This window comes from Rana temporaria, chromosome 3 (genome assembly GCF_905171775.1).
Source record: "Rana temporaria chromosome 3, aRanTem1.1, whole genome shotgun sequence".
NCBI lineage: Eukaryota > Metazoa > Chordata > Amphibia > Anura > Ranidae > Rana > Rana temporaria.
The window spans coordinates 491,256,693-491,279,180 of record NC_053491.1 but is presented as its reverse complement, the minus strand read 5'-3'; the positions used below and the strand labels follow the sequence as shown (position 1 = coordinate 491,279,180).

Here is a 22,488-nt window from a genome sequence, read left to right as displayed (position 1 = left end):
ATTTTAATTGTTTTGTTCCAAAGGTTCCAGCAATACGAGACATCAAAGTACAGCGTCAGATCTCCAGATCACATATCCCCCCGGAGATACGAATTCCACCTGCAGATGTTTCTCTAGTTATCTATAAAGACACTTCTTGAAGATTTTGTATATTGACAACGAGGCTCAAAAATCCGATTAGGAGTCTGTTGCGCCATTTTTTTTGTTGACTCCACACAAGGACCAATCAAATTGTCCTTCCTAACCCCTTCATGACGAAGGGAAAATCAATCAAATCGCCTGAACACACATATTATTAAGTTACGGCGGCGTAGTGTATCTCTCGCGGCGTAACGGCGCCTAATTCAAATCGGCGAGTAGGGGGGGCGTGTTTCATTTAAATGAAGCGCGACCCCGTGCCGAACGAACTGCGCATGCGCCATCCCTAAATTTCCCGCCGCGCATTGCGCTAAATGACGTCCAGCCCGATTCACGGACGACTTACGCAAACAACGGCCGCTCGTACGTTCGTGGATCGTCGGAAATAGCTAATTTGCATACTTGACGCGGGAAAACGAGGGGAACGCCACCCAGCGGACGCCGAAGAATTGCATCTTAGATCCGAAGGCGTACGAAGATGTAAGCCTGTCGGATCTAACCCAGATGCCGTCGTATCTTGTTTTGAGGATTCAAAACAAAGATACGACGCTGGAAATTTGAAAGTACGCCGGCGTATCAGTAGATACGCCGGCGTACTCTCTCTGTGGATCTGCCCCTTAATCTGTTTCCCAAATCCATCTAGTTCAACCAACATATTATTAAGATAATTATTATTATTATTATTATATGTATTTATTTATTATTATTTTTACAGTATTATCATAGTTAATGTGGTTAAAAAAAGAATAATAATAATAATAATAATAATAATAATAATAATAATTATTATTATTATTATTATTATTATTATTATTATTATTATATGTTTTATTTTATTTTTTATTATTATTATTATTATTATTATTATTATTATTATAACATAGTTAATCTGGTTGAAAAAAATACACAAATTCAGCCAGTTCAACCAGCAGATTATTATTTTTATATGTATTAATTGTATGTATTATTATTATTATTATTATTATTATTATTATTATTATTAATCTGGTTGATAAAAAGAAACAAATCCATCCAGTTTAACCAACAAATTATTATTATTATTATTATTATTATTATTATTATTATTATTATTATTATTATTATTATTAATAATTTTATTAATATTATTATTATTATTATTATTATTATTATTATTATTATTATTATTATTATTATTATTATTAATCTGGTTGATAAAAAGAAACAAATCCATCCAGTTTAACCAACAAATTATTATTATTATTATTATTATTATTATTATTATTATTATTATTATTATTATTATTATTATCATTAATATTAGTATATTTATTATTATTATTATTATTTATTAATATTATTGTTACATAGTTAATCTGGTTGAGAAAAACACAAATACATCCAGTTCAACCAACAGATTATTATTATTATTATTATTATTATTATTTTATTTATTATTTCTTTTTTTAATTATAATAGTATATATAATATTTATTTATGTAGTTTTTTTTTTTTCTAATGCCGCGTACACACGATCGGTCCATCCGATGAAAAAGGTCTGCTGATCAGTCGTGCCTACACACCATCAGTTGAAAAACCGATCGTGTCTGAACGCGGTGACGTAAAACACAACGACGTGCTGAAAAAAACAAAAAAAAGTTCAATGCTTCCAACCATGCGTCGACTTGATTCTGAGCATGCGTGGATTTTTAACCGTGCCTACAAACGATCCTTTTTTTTTCTATTGTTTAGGTATCCATCGGTTAAATTTAAAACAAGATTGGATTTTTTTAACCGATGGATAAATAACCGATGGGGCCCACACACGATCGGCTTGGTCTGATGAAAACGGTCCATCAGACCATTCTCATCGGTTTGACCGATCGTGTGTACGCGGCATTATAGTTTCTCCTCTAACATAATGGGCCAGATCCACAAATATCCTGCGTAACTTAAATCTTCCGATTTAAGTTACACCGCCGCAACATTTCTACCTAAGTGCCCGATCCACAAAGCACTTACCTTGAAATTTGCGGCGGTGTAACTTAAATGTGTCCGTCGCAAGGTGTGCCGAATCTAATGGGGCGAGTCCCATTTAAATTAGGCGCGCTCCCGCGCCGGACGTACTGCGCATGCTCCGTCGGGTAACTTACCCGACGTGCATTGCGCTAACAGACGTCGCTCCGACGTCATTTGCTTAGACGTTAACGTAAATGGCGTCCAGCGCCATTCACGGACGTCTTACGCAAACGACGTAGAGTTTAAAATTTCGACGCGGGAACGACGGCCATACTTAATTGGGCTTAGTCAAATAGGACTTAGCCCTATTTTTACACGGCGTAACTCGACGTAAACGACGTAGATTTAGCGCGACGGGCCCGTGGATCGCCGTAACTGTTCATTTGCATATTCTAGGCCGGCCGCAATGGCCTCGCCACGTAGCGACCGGCCTAGAATTGCATCCTTAAGATCCGACAGTGTAATTCAATTACACATGTCGGATCTTCTGCCTATCTATGGTAAACTGATTCTGTGGATCACTTCCATAGATAGAAACAGGGATACGACGGCGTATCAGTAGATACGCCGGCGTATCCCTTTTGTGGATAACCCCCAGTATCTTTTTCTCCATTCAAGAGGAGAAAACAGGGGCGGGCTGAACAGTGACTGATCACTGTGATATCCAATCAGAGGTGCGATCAGGTGATCGGGAACTGGGCCTCCCGAGTTCCCGATTGTCAGTACAAGACACTCAGAGAGAACCCGGTCTCTGTGATTGGGAGTGTGCTACACAGTGTGATCTCGCAGTGCATTATGGGGCGTTCCGTGGCGCTCAAATTTCCTGCGAACCCTCCATAATGTTCAGTTCAGTTTGGGAACAAATGAACACCCGATGTTCGACTCGAACTTACGTTCGGCTTGAACCGCGGACTCGTCCCTAGTATCAGATTATCCTTTAACCAGTTAAGCCCCGGACCAATATGCAGCCTAAAGACCCAAGGTGTTTTTACAGTTCGGGACTGCGTCGCTTTAACAGACAATTGCGCGGTCGTGCGACGTGGCTCCCAAACAAAATTGGCGTCCTTTTTCCCCCCACAAATAGAGCTTTCTTTTGGTGGTATTTGATCACATCTGCTGTAATAAATATCCCCCAAAAACATATATAAAAACATTTTTTTTCCTCAGTTTAGGCCGATACGTATTCTTCTACCTATTTTTAGTAAAAAAAATCGCAATAAGCGTTTATCGATTGGTTTGCACAAAATTTATAGCGTTTACAAAATAGGGGATAGTTTTATTGCATTTTTATTATTTTTTTTTTTTTTTACTACTAATGGCGGCGATCAGCAATTTTTTTCGTGACTGCGACATTATGGCGGACACTTCGGACAATTTTGACACCATTTTTGGGACCACTGTCATTTTCACAGCAAAAAATGCATTTAAATTGCATTGTTTATTGTGAAAATGACAGTTGCAGTTTGGGAGTTAACCACAGGGGGCGCTGTAGGAGTTATGTTTCACCTAGTGTGTGTTTACAACTGTAGGGGGGTGTGGCTGTAGGAATGACGTCATCCATTGTGTCTCCCTATAAAAGGGATCATTCGATCGATGCAGCCGCCACAGTGAAGCACGGGGAAGCCGTGTTTACATACCACTCTCCCCGTTCTTCAGCTCCGGGGAGCGATCGCGACGGAGCGGCTATAAACAAATAGCCGCGCCGTCATCCCGGATCGCTCCCCGAGCGGACCCGACCTCCGCATGTAGCGGGGGGGGGGTCCCGATCGGACCCCCCACCCGCTAATAGGCAAGGACGTACATGTACGCCCATGTGCGTGTACGTGCCATATTGTGGACGTATATGTACATGCGGGGGTCGGGAACTGGTTAAAAATAACAAAGGTAACAAAATAAATGCCAAGGAGATTTATAGTATATTGCTGGGATGTGTAGTACTTGGTCCTAACAGCAAGTGACCTTTCATATGTGTAGCACTACCCCCGAAGGCTGGTTTGTTTTGGGTGGCACGTTACCTCTTGTCTTCTCGCCGTCTAGTGTACTGGATGAGAGCTATAATAAAGTCAGTGGCCCGGATTCAGATACAATTGTGTATCTATCGGCGGGCGTAACGTATTTCAGATACATTACGCCGCCGTAACTTAGGGCGCAAGTTCCGTATTCAGAAAGAACTTGCGCCCTAAGTTACGGCGGCGTAGTGTAAATCTGTCGGCGTAAGCCCGCCTAATTCAAATGTGGATGATGTGGGCGTGTTTTATTTAAATTACTTGTGACCCCACGTATTTCACGTTTTTTACGAACGTCGCATGCGCCGTCCGTGAACGTTTCCAAGTGCGCATGCTCCAAATTACGCCGCAAACTGTCAATGCTTTTGACGTGAACGTAACTTACGTACAGCCCTATTCGCGAAACGACTTACATAAACAACGTAAAATACGACGCTGTTCGTGTGTTTCCGACGTCCATACCTAACAATTATTTACCCCTGCTTTATGAGAGGTAACTTTACGCCGGAAAAAGCCTTACGCAAACGACGTAAAAAAATGCGCCGGGCGGACGTACGTTTCTGAATCGGCGTATCTACCTAATTTGCATATTCCTCGCATAAATCTACGGAAGCGCCACCTAGCAGCCATTGTAAATATGCAGCCTGAGGCCCCGTACACACGATAGAGTCCATCCGCTGAAAAATCTCAGCGGATCGGTTTCAGCGGATAGATTCTATGGTGTGTACATTCCTGCGGATATTTATCCACGGAAATTTCCCAATTCCAGCAGATAAAAATTTGTAGACATGTCTACAAATCTATCCGCTTGAATTGGCTCCCGCGGATCGATCCGGTGGTCTGTACAGACTCACCGGATCGATCAGTCTGAAGGGATCCCCCGCATGCGTCGTAATGATTCGACGCATGCGTGGAATTCCTTTTATGACAGCGTCGCGCACGTCGCCGCGTCATCATCGCGGCGACGGCGCGACACGTCATCGCGAGGGGATTTCAGCGCGGATTTCGATCCGATGGTGAGTACACTCCATCGGATCCAAATCCGTGGAAATCCTCGAGAGGATTTATCCGCGGATACGGTCCGGTGGACCGTATCCGCGGATAAATCCCCTCGTGTGTACTAGGCCTGAGATACGACGGTGTAAGAGACTTACGCCGGTCGGATCTTAGGGAAATCTATGCGTAACTGATTCTACGAATCAGTCGCATAGATACAACCCCGCACACTCAGATATACGACGGCGTATCCGGAGATACGCCGTCGTAACTCGTCTCTGAATCCGGGCCAGTGTCTTTTCTGTGCTTTTATTACCCAGCCGGGTAAAAACTATGGGCCAGATTCAGATAGGTTAGCGGATCTTTAGATTTAAGATTTAAAGCGGATGTGCCATGGGGAAAATAATATTAAAAGCCAGCAGGTACAAATACTGCAGCTGCTGACTTTTAATATTAGGACACTTACCTGTCCTGGAATCCAGCGCCGATCGCAGCAGAGGATGAGCGATCGCTCGTCTCTCTGCTGCTCCCCCCTCCATCCACGCTGAGGGAACCAGGAAGTGAAGCGCTGCGGCTTCACTGCCCGGTTCCCTACGGCGCATGCGCGAGTCGCGCCGCTCCCGCCGATTGGCTCCCGCTGTGTGCTGGGAGCCGAGTGTTCCCAGCACACAACGTGGGGGGGGCGACGGGATGTGACGCAATGCCCGTCTTTTGCCCGTGAATGCCGGGCCGGAAGTGGGTGCAAATACCTGTCTTTAGACAGGTATCTGCACCCCCCTCCCCCCTGAAAGGTGTCAAATGTGACACCGGAGGGGGGGAGGGTTCCGATCAGCGGGACTCCACTTTAGGGTGGAGAACCGATTTAAGATCCGCCGCCGCAAGTTTTTGAGGCAAGTGGTTAATTCAGAAAGCACTTACCTCAAAACTTGTGGCGGCGTAACGTAAATCCCCCGTCGGAATTCAAATTCCGCCGCTAGGGGGCGTGTACTATTTAAATCAGGCGCGTCCCCGCGCCGATCGAACAGCGCATGCGCCGTCCGCAAATTTACCCAGCGTGCATTGCTCCAAATGACGTGGCAAGGACGTCATTGGTTTCGACGTGAGCGTAACTTATGTCCAGCTCTTTTCTGAATTGACTTACGCAGACGACGTAAAATTTCAAAATGTGACGCGGGAACGACGGCCGTACTTAACATAGGATACCCCTTCACATAGCAGGGGTAACTTTCCGACGGAAAAAGCCGAACGCAAACGACGGAAAAAAAATGCGCCGGGCAGTCGTTCGTTTCTGAATCGGCGGAAATCCTCATTTGCATATTTGTCGCGTAAAAAAAAACGAAACGCCACCTAGCGGCCGGCCTGGAATTGCAGCCTAAGATCCGACGGTGTAACACAGTTACACCTGGCGGATCTTAGGGATATCTATGCGTATCTGATTCTATGAATCAGGCGCATAGATACGACCGAGCGCACTCAGAGATACGACGGCGTATCAGGAGATACGTCGTCGTATCTCTATCTGAATCTGGCCCTATGAAAGTAGAATTAGGTGAAGGGATAGAAGAAATGTCGGATTCAGGATTAACTGGTGTGGAAACAGTCCTGCTTCCAATGAGAAAACTTCTTCACCACTCTAGCCAGAGAGGGTACAGTGCACCCGGATAGGCCTCTCTCACCAGCCTGGCAGCCAGAGTGTCACCCGGAACTTCAGGTTAAAGTCTCTGCCACAGACCCTCCTAAAGGTGGAGACAATCTCGGTCCAAAATCCTTCTCAACTGGATTCAGCCCCCGGATCTCCTTCAAAACAGCTTCAGTTGCATCAATACCTGACAGGCGACCACCGTCCAGCGTCTCAGATATGAAGTGTCATTCGATGAGCAGATAGACCTCTCCTGCGACACCAGCCTCGTGCTCGGTGTCCCCCAGACAGGTTCTCCATCAACCGGCTCCCTCCACTTTGGACGGACAGCACAGGACCACTTGTACATCTGTAGACCCAGTCTGCTTACTGAGCCTACGAGGTAGATTGGCGCCCCAGACCAACGTTGTCCCGGAGCCAGCAACACCTGCAGACACCCCGGCCAGGAGGGCCACACACAGGGGTGGTGGGACGACTGCCCAGGTTGAAGGCGTGAGGCGACGATGACCCCGAACCAATGGCGTCTGCCCCTTAAATACCCCTCCCCAGAATGAACAACGAGGCGATCAACCCTCCTGATTGGCTGACGAGGAGAAGTATCCACACTACCCTGATTCCACTGCTGCCCCCTGCCGTCTGGGGGTGACGAAAGGATAGGCATACAGCAGAAGCCTGTAAAATTTGGCTAAATCAACATGGTCAAAACCAATTAACTCTCTGACCCCCCCCCCTAAATTTACAATAGCACCTGCCATAAAAGTAAGCACATGTATAGTGAAGATTAACTAGAGCTTTGAGTTCTGACACATTAGGTGCTAGATTTTTACTCCACATTTTGGCAATTAAGGATTTGGCCGCTAGAAGTACTTGAAGTACCACGTTGTGGTATCGCTTAGGGAATTTTTCAATGCCTAGGTTTAATATCGCTAGGGCTGAGTCGGGTGGTGTAAGAATCCATGAAAGTTTACAGATTAGTTGAAATGTTTGTTGCCAAACGCTAGACAGGCTCTTGCATAACCATAGTATGTGGAATATTGTGCCCACTTGTCCACAATCTCTCCAACATTGGGGAGAGTGGGTTGGATAGAACTTAGCTAGCCGATACAAGGTGAAATACCACCTAGTCATAGTTTGTAAGCAAGTTGATGCAATGCGTTATAGTGTCTGAATAACGAGAGGCATTCAACCATTGGGTGTCTGAGAAACAAGATTGTAGGTCTTTTCTCCATTGCACCATCTGGGGGGGGGGGGAGTTTTGGAGAAGGTGTCTTTGCTCTGTAAAAAGGAAGTTTTGTCTCCATATTGTTGAAGACAAGGGGCCAGATTCACAGAAGAGATACGATGGAGTATCTCAGATACACCATCGTATCTCTGATTTATACTGGTCCTATCTATGCGCCTGATTCATAGAATCAGTTACGCATAGATAGGGCTGAGATCCGACAGTGTCACACTGTGTTACACTGTCGGATCTTTTTTTTTATTTAAAAATGGCGCCGGGGGCGTTCCCGCTGATTTACACTGAATAATATGTAAATCAGCGAGATACGCGAAATTCACGAACGTACGCCGACCCGACGCTGTGTTCTTACGTCGTTTCCGTAGCGCGGTACCCGTCGTATACTTACCCCTTCTAAAAGCAGGGGTAAGTATTGTTACGTATGGCCGTCGTTCCCCCGTCGATTTTGAAATTTCCTACGTCGTTTGCGTACGCCGATTCACGAACACGCGCGTCGCAAGTCCCGCTCACGTCGCAACCACTGACGTCCTATTGACGTCAGTGGGAGCAATGCACGCCGGGAAATTCCCCGGACGACGCATGCGTATTTAAATCGGCGCGGGAGCGCGCCTGATTTAAATATGACACTCCCCTAGCCGCGGAATTTGAATTCCGCTGGGGGAGTTAGGATCCGCCGTCGCAAGTTTGGAGGTAAGTGTGTTGTGAATTTGACACTTTCCTCACAAACTTGCGAGGGCGGATCTTAAAACACATAGGTTACACGGATCTAAAGATCCGCTAACCTTTGTGAATCTGGCCCAAGGGCTTCTTCCCAAAACACTGGCCCAGTGATTGTGGGGGGCTGTGGGCAAAGGGCTTATTAGAATCTGGAAAAAAAGGGGGGCTGTCAGAACCTGGATCACCTGCTGGTGGCACTAGGGTTACCAGAGCTGAAGGACGCAGTTCCAGTGGCCACCAGCAGGTGTCTCCCAGCAGCCAACAGATCCCAGTAAGTAGGATCCACCTGATGCTGGCTGCTGGGAAGGTATATAATTCCTTCCTTGACTTTTCAAGTGCTTCAGTGTTAGACTTATACCTGCTTGCCGATTTTCTTGACCCCCTGCCTTATCACACCATCGGGGGGAGTTTAGAAGAAGCTGTCTTTTGCAGTCAACAGATCCCAGTAAGTAGGTTCCACCTGATGCTGGCTGCTGGGAAGGTATATACTGTAATCCCTCCCTTGACTTTTCAACAGTGCTTCAGTGTTAGCCTTATACCTGCTTGCTGATTTTCTTGATCCCTGCCTTATCCTGTATCCTGTTACTCCATCTCCCCATCTCTGTTTCCCATGTTCCCACTCCCAGTCCTGCTAATGCCCTGTTTAATTATGAGAGCTTCAGCCCAATATATATATCGATCGGTGGTGCGGGGTGTCAGTCTGACACCCTGCATCTTCGATCTCGGTAAAGAGCCTCCAGCGGAGGCTCTTTACCACGTGATCAGCCGTGTCCAATCACGGCTGATCACAATGTAAACAGGAAGAGCCATTGATCGGCGGCTCTCCTGACAGGGGGGTATACGCTGATTGTTTACACTGACTGGCAACATGGGCACAACATAGGAAACATTAAAAAAAGTGATGCCCAGCAATGCCACCATCAGTGCCACCCCTCAGTGTCCATCAGTGCCACCCCTCAGTGTCCATCAGTGCCACCCCTCAGTGTCCATCAGTGCCACCTCTCAGTGACCATCCATGCCCATCAGTGCTCACCTATCAGTGCCCATCTGAGCCACCTATCAGTGCCACCCATAAGTACCCATCAGTGCCGCCCATAAGTACCCATCAGTGCCGCCTATGAGTGCCCATCAGTGCCACATACCAGCGCTGATTATCAGTGCCGCCTATCAGTGCCCATCAGTGCCGCCTATCAGTGACCATCATCAGTGCCCATCAGTGCAACCATATCAATGCCCGTAATTGAAGAAGAAAATTTACTTATTTACAAAAAAATGTAACAAAAAAAAATAAAAACTTTTTTATTTTAATTGGTCTTTTTTTAGTTGTTGCGCAAAAAAAACGCAGAGGTGATCAAATGATAAAAAAATTGTTTGGGTACAGTGTAGCACGACCGCGCAATTGTCATTCAAATTGCGACAGCGCTGAAAATTGGCTTGGGCAGGAAGGTGCGTAAGTGCCTGGTATGGAAGGGGTTAAAGGGGACGTACCTGTATGCTCATCTGCCCATTGTGTCGACGTATATCGCCGTGCGCTGGTCGGCAAGTGGTTAACAAATCATTTCATTAAAAGATAGATCCACCTCAATCATAAAGTCCAATACCCAGTGACCTGTCAAAAGAAAAGAAAAATGCTGCCCGCCGACACACATCTTGTCACATCCCTTGTGCTGAATGATGGGTCTGGAGGAGGACAGGGGTTGCGTTACCCTGGTGATATCATTGACCACATTTGGACATGACCGTATGATGTTACTGGTGCCCCGTGATGTCATTGACCAGATATGGTCATGTCCATTTCTGGTCAATGACATCACCCAGGAGGCCCAGCTGCTTTGTATATATAAGTTATCATAAGCCAGACCTGTCATTCAGAGTGAATGAAGAACATTTGAAGTCAGAGAGATCGGCGCATCTTTAGATAGGCGTAGCGCATCTCATATGTGCTACGCCGACGTAACATTGAGAGGCAAGCTGAGTATTCACAAAGCACTTGCTCCCATATTTACGCCGGCGTAACGTAAAATGGCCGGCATTAGCCCGCGTAATTCAAAGTAGCAAGGCAGTGAGCGTGTTGTATTATAATGAAGCGTGACCCCATGTAAATGCATGGCCGAAGGAACGGCGCATGCGCACGCATGCTCAGAATCACGTCGAATTTACTCCCTAAGATACGCCGGGTCCATTCATGCGACGTGAACGTAACCTACGCCCAGCCCCATTCACGTACGACTTACGTAAACAACTTAAAATACGACGGCTGTTCCGACGTTTCCGACGTCCATACCTTAACATGACTTACCCCTGCTTTATGAGGGGTAAACTTACACCGGACGTACGCCTTACGTAAACGGCGTAGCTTACTGCGACGGGCGCAAGTACGTTCGTGAATCGGCTTATCTAGCTCATTTACATATTCGACACGTAAATCAACGGAAGCGCCCCTAGCGGCCAGTGTAAATATGCACCCAAGATACGACAGCGTAGAAGACTTACGTCAGTCATATCTTGCCAAAATTCAGGCGTATCTGCTTTCCTGAATAAGCGTATAGATACGACGGCGCACATTTTGACTTACGACGGCGTATCTGGAGATACGTCGTCGTAAGTCCTTTCTGAATCCGGGCCTGAGTCTGCATCTCCCTAGGATGCCATTGACCATATAGACATGACCATACTGTAGCCATTGACCATATAGACATGACCATACTGTAGCCATTGACCATATGGACATGACCATACTGTAGCCATTGGCCATATAGACATGACCATACTGTAGCCATTGACCATATAGACATGACCATACTGTAGCCATTGACCATATAGACATGACCATACTGTAGCCATTGACCATATGGACATGACCATACTGTAGCCATTGGTCATATAGACATGACCATACTGTAGCCATTGACCATATAGACATGACCATACTGTAGCCATTGACCATATAGACATGACCATACTGTAGCCATTGACCATACAGACATGACCATATTGAAGCCATTGACCATATAGACATGACCATACTGAAGCCATTGACCATATAGACATGACCATACTGTAGCCATTGACCATATAGACATGACCATACTGTAGCCATTGACCATATGGACATGACCATACTGTAGCCATTGACCATATATACATGACCATACTGTAACCATTGACCATATAGACATGACCATACTGTAGCCATTGACCATATAGACATGACCATACTGTAGCCATTGACCATATAGACATGACCATACTGTAGCCATTGACCATATAGACATGACCATACTGTAGCCATTGACCATATAGACATGACCATACTGTAGCCAATGACCATATGGACATGACCATACTGTAGCCATTGACCATATAGACATGACCATACTGTAGCCATTGACCATATAGACATGACCATACTGTAGCCATTGACCATATAGACATGACCATGCTGTAGCCATTGACCATATAGACATGACCATGCTGTAGCCATTGGCCATATAGACATGACCATACTGTAGCCATTGACCATAAAGACATGACCATACTGAAGCCATTGACCATATAGACATGACCATACTGTAGCCATTGACCATACAGACATGACCATATTGAAGCCATTGACCATAAAGACATGACCATACTGTAGCCATTGACCATATAGACATGACCATACTGTAGCCATTGACCATATAGACATGACCATACTGTAGCCATTGACCATATGAACATGATCGTACTGTAGCCATTGACCATATAGACATGACCATACTGTAGCCATTGACCATATGGACATGACCATACTGTAGCCATTGACCATATAGACATGACCATACTGTAGCCATTGACCATATGGACATGACCATACTGTAGCCATTGACCATATAGACATGACCATACTGTAGCCATTGACCATATGGACATGACCATACTGTAGCCATTGACCATATAGACATGACCATACAGTAGCCATTGACCATATAGACATGACCATACTGTAGCCATTGACCATATAGACATGACCATGCTGTAGCCATTGACCATATAGACATGACCATGCTGTAGCCATTGACCATATAGACATGACCATACTGTAGCCATTGACCATATAGACATGACCATGCTGTAGCCATTGACCATATAGACATGACCATACTGTAGCCATTGACCATATAGACATGACCATACTGTAGCCATTGACCATATAGACATGACCATATATGGTCAATGATGTCACACTGGAAGCCACGCCCCTTTGTATATATCAGCGGTCATCAGCCAGACCTGTCGAAGCGATGGAACAAGACATGTTCTGACTTACGTTTGGACTGAACATTCATCTCTAGTTGAGACTTATGTGGCCACTCAATGAAGACGGTGGCCAGATGCCTTTGGCCGCAAATTTTTTGTCTAATAACAAATGCTAAGCAGAGATACATTTTTTTCTCATTTTTGTTTGTATGTTCTCAGGGCGATGGAGCTGAGTGTGGCGGTGTTGCTGTTGGTGGTCCCTGCGTTTCTTGCACAGGAAGGTAGGTGGTAGAACCTGTGTACACTTACTGCTAGTGGAAATCTTCTCTGCTTTTCAAATGCTCCTCTGCTTTTTCATTTCTCCTTCATTTCTAGAGGTTCCACAGAGAAAAGCTTGGCTTCTTCCCAGCCCCCCACCCAACCCTGACCCCACCAATAGGATGCTCTGCTCACTGAATTAGAGCCCTTAAATCTCTGGGTTCCGTTGGAGGACTGGGTGAGGTCCTGGGTGAGACCTGAGTGGAGGGAATGGACACAACCTCTTCAGCATAGTCTCATAGTGAAAACTGCACACCTAGGCTGCAATTTAAGAGGGAGAGACCGGGCATGTTTAGTATTGAAATAGGCAATATAGTGTATTATCTTGGATACACCAGCCACAAACAGAGTCGTAACTCAGATAATACACTATATTGCCTATTTCAATATAAAACATGCCCCGTCTCTCCCTCTTAAATTGCAGCTTAAAAGCTGCAATTTAAGAGGGAGAGACGGGGCATGTTTTATATTGAAATAGGCAATATAGAGCTAAATTCAGGTAGCTCGGCGTATCGTTGAGCGGGCGTAGCGCATCTCATATGCGCTACGCCGACGTAACTCTGAGAGGCAAGAGCAGTATTCACAAAGCACTTACTCCCTAAGTTACGGCGGCGTAGCGTAAATGGGCCGGCGTAAGCCCGCCTTATTCAAATTTGGAAGGTAGTGGGCGTGTTGTATTCAAATTAACCGCGACCCCATGTAAATGAATGGCCGAACGAACGGCGCATGCGCACGCATGCTCAGAATCAAGTTGCATATACTCCCTAAGATTCGACGGCTCAATGCGTACGACGTGAACGTAACCTACGCCCAGCCCCTTTCACGTACAACTGACGTAAACGACGTAAAATCCGACGGCTGTTCCGACGTCCATACCCTAACATGACTTACCCCAGCTTTAGGTGGGATAACTTTACGCCGGACGTACGCCTTACGTAAACGGCGTAGCTTACTGCGACAGGCGCAAGTACGTTCGTGAATCGGCATATCTAGGTCATTTACATATTCGACGCGTAAATCAACGGAAGCGCCCCTAGCGGCCAGTGTAAATATGCACCCAAGATACGACGGCGTAGGAAACTTACGTCGGTCAGATGGAGCCAAAATTCAAGCGTATCTTGTTAAAAGAATACGGCGCATACATACGACGGCGCATCCGTGGACTTACGCGGCGTATTAGAAGATACGTCGGCATAAGTCCTACGTGAATCTACCTCATAGTGTATTATCTGAGATATAACAGCCACAAACAGATGTGTAACTAAAACCTTTAGGGCCCTAGTGCAAGAAACCATAAATCCCTGATCCCGCGGCCCTTCCCTTCAGGCCCGGGCCCTTCCCACTGATTCCAGGGCCCTTAACTTCCATCATGGGGCCATTTATTAAGGTCCCACAGTGGGACACTTTCACATGTTCTGCAACGGGCCACCTTCCTGCCATCTTGCCCCTCCCCACTGTGGCAGAACATCAGGGCCCGGTCGCAAGTGCAACCTTTGTGACCCTGGTAGTTCTGTCACTGTGCCAACCCCCTTTCCTGTCCCTTGTTAATTAATCAGTGGGTGCTTTAAGTAGTACATGGTAGAGGTATCTGGCAATTGAGGGGTTAATTGTTAGCCACCCGCTCATCTCCCTCCCCAGCAGGTATGGAGTTAAGTCTGTGCAGCCATTCAGCTCCTGCTCTCTACTCATACAGAATGGCTGTGTAATCCTGGGTCACCCCTGTGTGGCCCCGGGGATCAGCAAGGTTAATAGTGATACCTGATGTCTGTATCCCCACTCAGTTGTCACATTTTCAATGCTTCTAATTCCCATGAAATCCTGTACCCCCTGCCTCTGTTGTTGCCCGGCATGTATGAAGTTAAATGCTTTCAGGGAGCTCAAACTCAGCATTCAGAATGTTTCCCTAAATGCTTAAATGTGTGAACTGGAGCTGGCCAGCAGCACTTCGTGGGGCACCAGGGGGGCATACAGAGGGGCCTGGGCAACAAGAGGAACAGAGCGGCGGAGGCAGCATTTACTAAATCCAATCAACTGTGTTTTCCTACAGCAGCTCAATACCAGCGGGAGGGGGAGGAGGAGAAGCTGTCTTTCAGCTGCTGCAGGAAAATACAGCTGATTGTTCCTCTTGCTGCCCAGACCCCCTGGAGCATGAATGGGGTCACAATTGCACCCCCTATTTCTATGCCCATGACCACAAATCATTTTGAGTGCCAGAGCATCAGAATAGACGCAAACCTTGATGTGTAACACAGGCGTTTCCCTGCAGTAAACATTCGAAATTGTGCAGTGGAGGTCCAGCCGTGGAAACATTGGGCCAGATTCACCGAGAATCGCGGCGGCGTAATGTATCACCGCCGCAATTTTTCATCGCAAGTGCCTGATTCACCAAACACTTGCCATGAAAACTACGCCCGCGGCCTCCGGCGCAAGGCGGGCCAATTCAAATGGGCGTGTGCCATTTAAATTTGGCGCGCTCCCGCGCCGGACCTACTGCGCATGCTCAGTTTCCTAACTCCCGCCGTGCTTTGTGCGCCGTGACGTCATTTTTTTGAACGGCGACGCGCGTAGCGTACTTCCGTATTCCCGGACGGCTTACGCAAACGACGTTGATTTTTAAATTTCGACGCGGGAACGACGGCCATACTTTAGACAGCAATACACTTGCTGACTAAAGTTAGGGCACCAAAAAAAAAGTGTAACTTTGCGACGGGAAACTAGACTAGCGGCGACGTAGCGAACGCGAAAAACCTTCGTGGATCCGCCGTAACTCCTAATTTGCATACCCGACGCTGGTTTACGACGCGAACTCCCCCCAGCGGCGGCCGAGGTATTGCATCCTAAGATCCGACAGTGTAAAACAATTACACCTGTCGGATCTTAGGAATATCTATGCGTAACTGATTCTATGAATCAGTCGCATAGATAGAAACAGAGATACGACGGCGTATCAGGAGAAACTCTGTCGTATCTCATTTGTGAATCTGGCCCATTGTGTGCCACCTTTCCAAGGCCAGAGCACTGGAAAAAGGTGCAACATTTAGAACACAAAGCAAAATGTATCTTGCAGTAAACATAGAAATGCGGCAGCTGTAGAAATATTTTGCGCCAATCTTACAGAGCCAGGTTACTGGAACAGGCTGCAAACTTTGAGGAGCAACACAGAACTTACCCTGCACCAGACATGATGGGGATCCTGCCATCATCAAGAAATGAGGCAAATGCCCCGTACACACGGTTGGATTTTCCGACAAGAAAAGTCCGATGGGAGCTTCTGGTCGGAAATTCCGACCGTGTATATGCTCCATCAAACTTTTCCTGTCGGAATTTCCGCCAACAAAAATTTGAGAGCTGGTTCTCAAATGTTCTGCCGGAAAAAAATTCAGATTGGAAATTCCAAACGTCTGTAGCAATTCCGGCGCAAAAAAATCCAACGCATGTTTGGAAACAATTCGACGCATGCTCGGAAGCACTGAACTTCATTTTCTCGGCTCATCGTAGTGTTGTACTTCACCGCGTTCTTGACGGTCAAAGGTTCAGAGAACTTTTGTGTGACCCGTGTGTAGGCAAGCAAAGCTCGAGCGGAATTCTGTCGGAAAAAACATCCAAGGTTTTTCCGATGGAATATCCAAACGTGTGTGCGGGGCAAAAGAAGTTCTTATGCAACAACTCCTCAAAGTGCAGCATTTTGGGCTCTTTCTAGGATGGTGGCATTTTACCATTGTATCTTTGTATCAAAGGGGTAGATTCAGAGAGCAATTACGCCGGCGTATCCATAGATACGCAGCGTAATTGCTAAGTACCGCCGGCGTATCTACTTTCTGTATTCAGAAAGCTAGATACGCCGACTTTAGCCTAAGATACGACTGGCATAAGTCTCTTACGCCGTCGTATCTTAGGCTGCATTCTGACGCTGGCCGCTAGGTGGCGCTTCCGTAGTTGTCAGCGTACAGTATGCAAATTACATACTTACGCCGATTCACGAACGTACGTGCGCCCGGCGGTAGTTTTTTACATTGTTTGCGTACGTTGTTGTCGTCGTAAGGCTACTCCTGCTATTAGGAGGCGCAGCCAATGTTAAGTATGGACGTCGTTCCCGCGTCGCGATTTGAAAATGTTATGTCGTTTGCGTAAGTCGTCCGTGAATGGCGCTGGACGCCATTTACGTTCACGTCAATACCAATGACGTCCTTGCGACGTCAATTACCACAATGCACGTCGGGAAATTTTAGGGATGGCGCATGCGCAGTACGTTCGGCGCGGGAACGCGCCTAATTTAAATGATCCACGCCCCCTACGGGATCATTTGAATTACGCGCGCTTACGCCTGCCCCTTTTACGCTACGCCGCCGCAACTTTACAGGCAAGTGCTTTGTGAATCAAGCACTTGCCCGTAAAACTTGCGGAGGCGTAACGTCAATGTCATTCGTTACGCCGCCGCAGTTTTGCGCGCCCCTACCTGAATCCACCCCAATGATTTTTGCTGCAAGACTGTGCTGTGTGATACTGACACAGAGATGAAGGGGGGATTGTTTGGCCTCTAAAACACATTGGCCCGGATTCACAAAGCACTTGCGCCGACGTATCTCAAGATACACCACGTAAATGCAAATATGCGCCGGACCCACAAAGTAAAATACGCCTAAAAACAGGCTTCATCCTGCCGACGTAACTTGCCTACGCCGGCGTAGGGTGGGCGCACATTTACGCTGGCCGCATGGTGGCGCTGCCATTGATTAGCCATTCAAATATGCAAATGAGGAAAATGCGGCGATTCACGAACCTGCACGCGCCCGACGCAGGCTACGAGATGTGCGCGTAAGTTGTACGTCCGGCGTAAAGTTAAGCCCCATAAAGGAGGTGCAACCCAGCAGCAGACATGTAAAGGTCTGCACCAGGGAACACAAGCCGGCGTATTTTACGTAGTTTAGGTTGGACGTGTGTCTGGATGGGCGTAGGTTACGTTCATGGCATATGCAGTGATCCGGCGTATCTTAGGTAGTTTTTCCGACGTGGTTATGAGCATGAGCATGGGGATGCGTCCACGACATGACGCATGCGCAGTTCGTTCAACGTACTTGTCTGGCTCTCAAGCCATCATTTGCATGGAGTCACGCCTCATTTGCATGGGTTTGCATGGGGCAAGCCCACTTCCACCTACGCCGGCCTGCGCCTTCGAAACCTACGCCATGCCGACGCAGCGTTGGGAGCACTGGCTTCCTGAATTCCATGCTTGCCTCTCTGCGCTGCGTCGGCGTAGCATACATTGATTTGCGCTATGGCGGCGTAATGTGCGCCCGTTCTCTGTGAATCCGGGCCATTTTCTTTTCTTGTTGTTTACGAATCGTAAATCAATGGCAGCGCCCCTTGCGGCCAGCGTAAATATGCGCCCACGATACAACGGCGTAGGAAACTTACGTCGGTCGTAGGAAGCCTATTTTCAGGTGTACCGTATTTATCGGCGTATACCGCGCACTATTTTGCCCTGAAAATCAGGGCAAAATCGTGGGTGCGCGATATACGCCGATACCCGCTTTCCCACCACGAGTTTGAATACTGCGCCGGCATATACCGAGCGCAGTACACTCATGAATCTTTGGGCAGTCTCGGCGCCTCTCGCACTGACGTCCTGAGCGTACAGGACGTCAGCGCGACAGTTGCCGAGCCTGCCTGAAGATTCACGAGTGTACTGCGCTCGGTATATGCCGGCGCAGTATTCAAACTCGTGGCGGGAAACGAGCGGGGAGGACACGAGGACGCCCCAGAAGGACGCCGGACCCGCCGAAGAGGACCCCCGACCCGCCGAAGAGGACCCCCGACCCGCCGAAGAGGACCTCCGACCCGCCGAAGACGGACGCCGGACCCACCGAAGAGGACACCCGAAGCCGCAGAAGGACGCCGGACCCGACGAGGCCGCCGATGGACGCCGCGCAAGACACCAAAACTGTAAGTACAAAAAAACTAAAAAACTTTTTTTCCACAGCATTGGGGGCCACTTTAGGGGTGCGCGGTATACGCGGGAGCGCGTTATACCGCGATAAATACAGTATTTAGTTCTGTGGGCATGGCGCACAGATACCACGGCGCACATTTACACTTACGCGGCGTATCTCGAGATACGTCGGCGTAAGTGCTACGTGAATCCGGGCCTATGAGTGTATCTAATTATTTTTATGTTGGATTCTATCATCTATCAATAAATTCTGAGTTTATTGCATCTAAGCTTTGACAAGTGCCAGTAATGAGTGTTTTCTCCATTTCCTTCCCTAGACTTGGAAGGTAAAATGTTCGTCTTCCCCAACGAAACCGACTCGTCTCATGTCATTCTAAGACCTACAATTACAAAGCCATTGCAGGAAGTCACCGTCTGTCTACGTTCCTACAGTGAACTTTCCCGCCAGTATCCTCTCTTCTCTTTAGCTACTCCAACAGACAGAAATGCTTTTCTAATCAGGTTCCAGGCTCCAACCACCTATACTGTATCCATAAATCGTACAAGCATTAGTTTCAAGAGAGATTCAGAGCCTCCAGACTGGAGCCATATCTGTGTGACCTGGGACTCGAAAAAAAAAGAGGTCCAATTTTGGGCCAATGGGAAGAACTCCACCAAAGGATATACTTGGGGACAGTATTCTATTGCAGTTAAAAGCAGCATTATTCTGGGACAGGAACAAGACACTTTTGGTGGAGGTTTTAATGCTTCTCGGTCATTGGTCGGTGAAATAGGTGACGTCCACATGTGGGATTATGTCCTGACTCGGGAAGACATCCAGAAGGTCCTCTCTGGTGATCACCATGGAAATGTCATTAATTGGAAGTCTCTACTCTATGAAATGAAAGGGGACGTTCTTCTCCAGCCTACACATTTGCGTAAGTCTGTCATTTTATCTATTTACACTTCAAATAAAACTGCTCAATGTAAATAATAGCAAAAGAATTATAAGTGGAGCAGGACCCTCCAAAAGCAGGGTAGGATGGGAGAGAGATGTGAGGGAAATAACCACAGAACAGTGGGATAAGATCTTAGAACAGGGGCCACTGGTCTCAATCTCCCCCTCACAGAAAGTATCCCACCTATTCAGGGGCGTCGGGAGGGGGTGGCTAGCTGTGGCTGAAGCCCCGAATGTGACCCCATAAAGCCCAGAGTCTCACAGTGGCAGGACTGCATTATTAGCCCAGAGCCGCCGAGCGAGTGACGATCGACGGGATCGATCTGATCCCGAGCGCTGCCAAACGTAGCCGAGTGTGGCCGAGTGCGACCGAGTCCCATAGCAGGTCCTGCCTTCTGGAGCCTGCGCAACGCATATGATGGACGTCCCACTGGTCCAATGCTGCGACCGCAGGACATGTGACGTCCATCATAGGTGCTGCACCGGCTCCAGAAGGCGGAAATTACAATACGACCGGCGCCACATCCCTGCTCGGTCCTCGGGCGGGCCGCGGGAGGCTCTCCTCTCCTCCTGGCTCTCCTCAAGGCTCCTTGGCTCTCTTCCACTCCAGCCATTATTAATACCCCCCCAGGCAGTTGGAAATTGGGTTGAGACTATTAATATAACAGTCTGGAGGGAGAAAGTGGCATTTCGTAGACGTGGCAACTACAAGAAGTTTCTGAGGATGTGGAGGCCTTGGTTGCACGAGATGGGCTGCCCCTTTGCACGCAAAGCCAATGTTTGGGTGGTGTAGATGAGTTGGGGTGGGAGGGCATGGGGTGGGAGGGGGACGGGTGGGTAAGTAAAGCAACAAATGCCTTATGTAATGTAAGTTACTATACACTGTTTTTTGGCAAATTTTTCTTTTGGTAATGGAGAAAACAAAGAATAATAGCAAAAAGTCCAGGAGATGTCATGCATCTTGTTGGACTAACTTATAGTATGCATTTACTTTATACAAAAGACAGACAGATTTTATACCTGATAGTGTTAGGACTTCTACATGTGTGACCTCCACTTTTAATAAAATGTGTACAGAACATTTGAAGAGAAGTCACGCCCTTCATTGGCTCTCTTGGAAGATGCACATTAGCTTCTGAATGTGAACCAAATATTTATAAGCAAAATACAATTATTATATTAATTTTTGATGTGAAGCAGTAATGATCTTTGTCTGTTTCCTTCCCTAGACCTGGAAGGTAAAGTCTTCGTCTTCCCCCGTGAAGCCAACACATCTCATGTCCTTCTAAGACCTACAATCACAAGGCCATTGCAGAAAGTCAGCGTCTGTCTACGTTCTTATTCAGATCTTCCACGCTCCTATACGGTCTTCTCTCTCGCTACTCCCGGGAAGGACCATGCCTTTATAATCAGCATACAACCTCCACACACTTGTTCTGTATATATCAACCAGAAGGTCACTCGTTTTAAAACAGACTCTGAGTCTTTGAGACACACCTGTGTGACCTGGGACTCCGACACCGGAGTGGTCCAACTTTGGGTCAACGGGAAACTCTACCCGGAAGGAGTTTCCATGAAAGGATCTTCTATCGCAGCCGAAACCAGCATTGTTCTGGGACAGGAACGAGACTCTTTTAATGTTTCTCAGTTGTTTTTCGGTGAAATAGGTGACGTCCACATGTGGGATTATGTCCTGACTCCAGAAGACATCAAGAAGGTCATCTCTGGTGACCTCCATGGAAATGTCATTAACTGGCTATCTCTACACTATGAAATCAAAGGCAACGTTTTTGTCCAGCCTAAACACCAATGTAAGTTTGTCATCGGTCTTTATACAGCTGATGGGTTTTACTTCCTCTTTATTTCCCTGCAAAGGTAAAGCATTATGGGCTACCGTTTTTTGCATAGTAGCCCCTTATGTGTCACTTACCTGAAACCGAAGCCTGCGATGTCACCGCTGTCCCCACTGGCAGCGAGCGTCCATCTTCACCCCTCTTACTTCCGCGAACTCCGGCAAAAGTTTGGCCCCGGTCTTCATCCAGACTGGCCCACTTTGACAGGTCTCTCCCATGGCGGCCGGACAACTCCCGCACCCCCCCAGGCCACCCAAGCCCCCTCTACCCCTTCACTAGCCACTAGCCGTTCTACTTTATTAGAGTAGAACGGCTGGTACTGGTACTGTTATAGGCTGTACCAGTGGGGAAGCCAGACATTATTTCACCCGGGGCAAAGAATCAGTTTGGTGCCCCCCTTATGGGACAAGATTAGGCAGAAGTGAGAAACTTCCAGGCCATAGCCGTTGAGTCA

The 22,488-nt window shown here is 47.2% G+C and overlaps 1 protein-coding gene across 1 annotated transcript in view; it reads left to right on the top strand.

Moving 5' to 3' along the window:
- LOC120933776 overlaps window positions 1–22,488 on the top strand; it is a 47,955-nt gene that overhangs the window by 11,793 nt on the left and 13,674 nt on the right. Inside the window, exons 2-4 of the mRNA XM_040347169.1 lie at window positions 13,196–13,257; window positions 19,562–20,161; window positions 21,411–21,992. Of these exons, the coding sequence (XP_040203103.1) occupies window positions 13,196–13,257; window positions 19,562–20,161; window positions 21,411–21,992 (1,244 nt within the window). The remainder of the gene's footprint in view (window positions 1–13,195; window positions 13,258–19,561; window positions 20,162–21,410; window positions 21,993–22,488) is intronic.